Source organism: Impatiens glandulifera, chromosome 1 (assembly GCF_907164915.1).
Source record: "Impatiens glandulifera chromosome 1, dImpGla2.1, whole genome shotgun sequence".
NCBI classification, from domain to species: domain Eukaryota; kingdom Viridiplantae; phylum Streptophyta; class Magnoliopsida; order Ericales; family Balsaminaceae; genus Impatiens; species Impatiens glandulifera.
In genome coordinates, this window is record NC_061862.1 from 70,262,515 (window position 1) to 70,268,864 (window position 6,350).

The window sequence follows — 6,350 nt, forward strand, 5'->3', positions numbered from 1 at the left end:
TTATTAAAATTTTATTTATAAGAATGTTTTCAATTATTTTTTTTATTCTTTAATTTATTATATATATATATTAATTTTTTAACGATTAAATTAATAAACCAACCGACGACAAAATTAAACTGACATTTAATCGTCAGCCGCTGGACGAAGATTTTGAAAAATCAAAGCCAACAATTGGAATGAATTTTTAGATGAAAAACGACTAAACATCTTGTATATCTCCTATAATTGAGCTTTGTTCACATTTTGTGGACGTTATGGGGATCAATATAGATGTGTTTAATATACCAAAAATGAAATAATAAATAAAGAGGCTTTGGACTTCATGAGGAGGAGCTTATTTAATTAGATAAGTCTTCGTTGAGAAAAAAATCTAATTTAAACACAATATAAAGATAAGGGTAATAATAATAAAGAACACAAGATATAATAAGGTTTGACAAACAAATGTCTACATTCTCAGGGAGTCGTCTATTTTATATTTTTCCATGGAATAATTGTCAAAGTAACATAGGTTATAATATCTCTATTTATATGAGTACATCAAAAGCCGAAAAGACTAAATTACTACTTCTAAACCAATAAAGTTACAATTCTATATTCATGTTTAGAAAAATCTTAAAATTATAATTCTTTATCTTTTAAATGCTTATAAATATATATAACTCAATTTTAAATTTAACATAACACAACCTTTAATAAAATCGTATAATTAAAGAATTAAGGAATAACATATCCGGATAGAGTTCAAATGTGTAGAAGTAAACTAATTTAAGTGGATTCAAAATAAAAATGATAAACTTATCTTAATTTTGTTAACATTCAAATTCAATTCCACGTTTTAAATATTTAATTAACATAACCATCATAAAATTAATTTTTAAACGACCATATTGTCACTCCTAATTCCAAGTCAAGGACGACGTGTTCTTCCCGTATGAGATTAAGTCATACAAAGGAGCTCCCCGTTTCTTAGTATCAATATAAGTAGTATCAATATAAGTAGTGGCGGACCTAAAAATATTTTCTTGAAGGGTCAAATACATAGTAACGTAGCATTTTTTTGGCAATTAAATAAATGTATTTTTTTGGTGATTAAATAAATGCATTTTTTTAATTAAAATTTTACTCGATAATTACATAAAAATACTAACAAGCACAATTACAAAATACTAACAAACACAATTACTAAATTATTCTTGTTCATGAGTCGGTACAAAAGAAGACAAAATCTCTTCATTACGTTGACTATACCAATCAATCAATTCAAGAAAATTACCTTTATTTGATGAACTACTTGACTCATCATGTCTTCGAAAAGGTAATCATTGCCTCAATAGAAAGCGTGTTACATCAAACATTGTCGTTAAACGAGTGCAATAATTTATTTCTATATCACGACCATGTGTACGTAAAACGTTTCTCACGATATGTTTTTGATCTTGAAATGATTCAAATTGAATTCTAGCTTCATTATGACAACTATTTGAAGTTCTCATATGACGATTGGATCTTTCTAATGCTCTTTTCCATTTTTTGTACCCATCTCTATAAAACATCTCCTATAAATGTATCATCTATATTTTCTCTATTTAAAGACTTGAAAAGATAACACCAAAAATAAAATGATGCATCTTTTGATATGCTATATTCTGACCATGTATATTTGATCAGTAATATTAGACTCATTAGTAAACACATTAATTGATTGAGAAGGCTCAGGTTGGTCATGTGATGTAGAAGTACAAATTCGTTTATAGAACATCTTCATTATTCTATATCCTACATAAAATAAATAACTAAAAATAAATATGTGTCACAACCCTAGGTCCCTAAATAAAATCTAACAAATATATTTATTTGTTGAAATAGTTTAAAACTAATTTTAAATGAAGAAATATAAAATAATATTTTACCCTTATATTTATATAAATTGTTATTTTACCCTTATATTTATATAAATTTTTATTTTAATCTTTATTTTATAAGTAATTTGTATTATTAATTATACTGAAATTAATAATATATATATATATAATTATAATATAAATGTAATTTTAAAATAAATAATAATATTATATGATTTTTATTATTTTATATATAATTCTTTATATTTTAACTTATATAAATAAATTTTATTTATATATTAACTAAAACTTATGTATTATTATAAATATTGTATCTTAGAAAATATTGTTTGTATAAAATAAAATATTAATAATAATTACTTTAATAAAATTATATTTAAAATTAGAATACTATAATTATGAATTAGTTTTTTTATTAATTTTTATAAAAGAAAATGTTAGTTTATTATAAATATTTATATATTTGAAAATAATGTATGAAAAGAAGTGTGAGATTATTATAAAAGAAATGTGAGAGACAAATTTGATCACGGCTCAAAAACCAGCCGGATAAAACCTTATTTAGTATATATATATATAATATCTTAAAATATCTTAAAACTTTTATCCTTGGTTGGGAGGCCCAGGCCCTCACCATTGAATATAGGAAGAGACGTGCTAGGAGAGGGTTAGAAGAAAGAAAACGATTTACACTAAATATAGTAGAAACCATTTAGAAAATATTTGTTAAGAAACAAGAGAGATCGAATAAAGTTTCGTACAGAAATAAATTGAAAAAAAAATGGCGTGAGGGAGACGAAAAATTATAGTGGTGATTGACCGAAATTACGTTAAAACAGGAAACGAGACGAATTAATTTAATATTAATTGGACAAATTAGCATTGAAGAATTATTAATATTTGAAAAATAATTAATTAAGTAAAAATCTATTTAATAAAAATGTATTGCGAACCTGTTACTAAATTTTCGAACAATATTTTTAAAACTATTAATATATTATACATTGCAGTATAATTTGAAACAATATAATATCATAGAATTGCAAACTAATTACAAAGAAATTATCTATTATATTTAATTCAATAAATATTACAAAGTTAATTAAAACTATAACAGTCACTATAACAGTGACTGTATCCTTAATTTACATCCTTAATTTTACAACTTTACCAACCTTATTTATATATAATGTGTTACAATAAATAATGTAAATTTAATTTGTTGCTAAAAACTTTGCAAACTTTGACATTATAAAATTTTAGTGATAATTTTAGCATTGTTCTTTCGTTTCTGTGTTACTATATTTGTTGCCACAATATATTTTAAAAACTATAAAAAAAATATTTTTATTGAAAATGTAGTTGGAATATTTGTAATATTTTTTTATTTCATTGCAATCGAATGCAATTATTTAAAATTTGCATTAATAATATTTTGTTTCACCAAAATATTGCAAATCAAATTTTTAATCTGTATTATATGTGTTTTAAATTTCGCTATTAATAATAATGACACATTAATGAATCTGTTTCTAATAATTTCAATTATGGCCTCAAATATTATTGTATTTATACTATGAGATATTTTAGACAAGTTGTTTATGAACAGTGTGTAAAGTTGAAAAACAGATGTTGCATTTTAACATTGATTAATATTTGTGAGCAAGTTAAAATTGTGCAAACGCTTGCGGTTTCGATTTCAATTTTAGTACTTTTAACAAACTGAACTTGAAATTTCGCAATATTAAATGCATTAGTTCAAATATCTTTCACTAAGTTAATAATATGTATCTGTTTGTTCTCGTTATAGTTGGAATTAGTACATTATTAATGTTAATAGGATGAAGCGCACAAAGTTATACAAGAAGAAGTTTACAACACATTTTTAGTGAATTTGAACATTTCCTAATTGATGAAATTAAATAGCATAAATTAATTACCAAATAACAAAGCAACTTGAAGACGACAAGTCTCGATTATGCAACTAAAACATAAAACTATATTTCTCTTATAAATATGTAAAACTTATTTATTTTTTAACAAAACACAACCTTTAATAAAAAAAAATGGAGTTATATGTGTAGAATTAAACTTATGAATAAAAGATAAGTTTATCTTAATTTGTTAAAATTCAAATTCACTTCCACATTTTAAATAATTAAATCACGCAAACAACCATAAAATTGCACTCATAATTCCAAGTCATTATCAAATTATCAATAACAACACACAACTTACATATAATTTAGTATTATTTATGGAATTATTTAGTTACTTCAATTAAGTAAATTGAGTTACAACATAACTTATTGATCTTAACATTTTTATTAAAGATGACATTTATATATGATCCTTATTTAATATCTTACATAGAGATATGTCATATATATGATCCTGACAATCAACTTCACTCACTTGAATTAGCCTCTGCAAAAGCCAATTGAAAACGAGTCATGTCTTCCTCGGTCATGGTAACCCACGCCTCTATTCCATCTTTGCTTTTAGAATCGATGAATAAAGCAAAGTTCTTAATGTTCATACTGGCTATGCTCGCCCAAATAGGCTTCCCCATACCGAAATCGGCTTCATAAACCCTAAACCTACACCAACTGCTGAATCTGAATAATTCAACTTCCTTGCTTTTCAATAGTTCACTCATATTCTCCACAAGTTTCATCATCAGCGCGTACCCCTCCTCCCCACGAAACGATTGTATGGCCTCGTCGTTGATTGTCTTGATTCCCTCCCTCACATTCCTAGCGAGGATTGCTAAGTCTGAGTCTTCATATTTAGGAATTGTATATACCATCCCAATGAGATTCCCAAACGTGTTCTCTGGTACTGGAGGAACCATTCGAGTCCTTAGGTTCACCATGTGAGATGCAACATATTGTTTCCCAGGCTTATCCCCCGAAGCATGCTTCCATATGAAAGCTGAGACCACTTCCACTCGCGTGGGCTCATCCATATCCGGATGATCGATTTTTGCCTTTGCTTGCATTGTTTTTATTTGACTACCATGAAAAACAATCCTCCTTGTGACAAGACACTCTTTCCCGAAATCTAATTGAGGAATATGGTACACACAATTCTTCTTGGGCGGGAAGAGTGATGATGAGATGAAGCTCGGCTTCACCACAATGTTATCTCCGCGAGATATGGTAGCCCACGACGTAATGAATGAGAAGTATGAGCACCCATCGGCAATCTTATGTGGGATGTAAGCCCCGATGGCTATGCCTCCGCAATTAAAGTAGTTAACTTGGATTACGAACAACTCTTCCTCATCAACTTCTGATGGGATCTTGTTCATTGGAGGAATAAGTTGATCAATAACTATTGTTTCATCGCACCCGATCACGTCCATGATCAAGGAATCCACTTTCGCCTCGATATATCGAACCCCCATGTCGTTGCAATCTACCGAGTTTTCACCTTTGTTAAGTCGCCCAGCCAAAGGGTAGAACAAGGTCAAGGTATCGGAGAGAGATTCTCTCAGGCGAGAAGACATGTCATGTTGGGTGGTAGGACTTGATTCGTCATGGGAATAATAGAGAATTATGGGGATGGATAAAGGGGGAATGTTTTGATCCAACGAGGAGATTTGATATTTTTTGAAGACGTCATTTGTAGGAGAGGATGGCCTCACAAATTCATTTGACAAGATATTGATCTTCAACGCCATTCTTATGTGTTCAAAGCTATCTCAATTCTCAACAAGTGTATAAAAGATGGATGAAAGATGATGCCTGCATGTAATGTAAAGCATGTAATTTATAGTATTCAATAGGTTGTGAGTTTTCATCATATTATTGGTTGTACTAATAAATAATAAATTCGCTGTCTTTTGAACAACATAAATTAAATGCGGTTGTTAAAATATTATTGGTTGTACTAATAATAAATTCGCTGTCTTTTGAACAACATAAATTAAATGCGGTTGTTAAATAAGAAAATGGTTAGATTTGTCTTTTGAACAACATGTTTTTTATTTTGTTTTTTTTAATTGTTACTAAAATTACATATCAAACAAACCTAACATATTCTTTCTTATCTGTTCATCTTGTTCATTAAACCTAACATATTATCACATTATCAAAATTCTTTGATCTGATCTATTTTTCATCAACAAAGTTAAATTCTTTATTTTAATATCGGCATTATCTTCATCAATTTCAATTGTTGTGAATCTTTTTTTTTGCGTTTCTCTCTGTCGTAAGGTTATCGTCTATGATGGTCGTTCTTCGTAGAGAAATTAACGTAGATTCCTATGTTGGGCCTTTTGGGTCCAGCCCAATCAGGAAATTAATTAAATGAGCAAAACCCTAAGAATGTTGCTCATTCTATCACTTTTAGAGAGAAGATATTTTGCAAAGAAGAGAAGAAACAGAGGAGAAGAAACAGAGGAAGAAGAAGAGAAGGAGAAAGTAGATTTCTTACATTTTCACCTTCAGGTTCCAATTTCTTGTTATCTCATATCTA

At 27.9% G+C, this 6,350-nt stretch overlaps 1 protein-coding gene across 1 annotated transcript; it reads right to left on the reverse strand.

The window, feature by feature from the left end:
- Positions 1-4,275: 4,275 nt before the first annotated feature.
- On the reverse strand, positions 4,276-5,588 carry LOC124931606 (stemmadenine O-acetyltransferase-like). Its single transcript, XM_047472121.1, has one exon. The coding sequence runs from the start codon at positions 5,551-5,553 to the stop codon at positions 4,276-4,278; it is 1,278 nt and encodes a 425-aa protein (XP_047328077.1). The 5' UTR covers positions 5,554-5,588.
- Positions 5,589-6,350: the final 762 nt, after the last annotated feature.

What these genes read in the sequence shown, in the direction of transcription:
- LOC124931606 (XM_047472121.1), bottom strand. Translation starts at nt 5,553, where the DNA reads ATGGCGTTGAAGATCAATATCTTGTCAAATGAATTTGTGAGGCCATCC.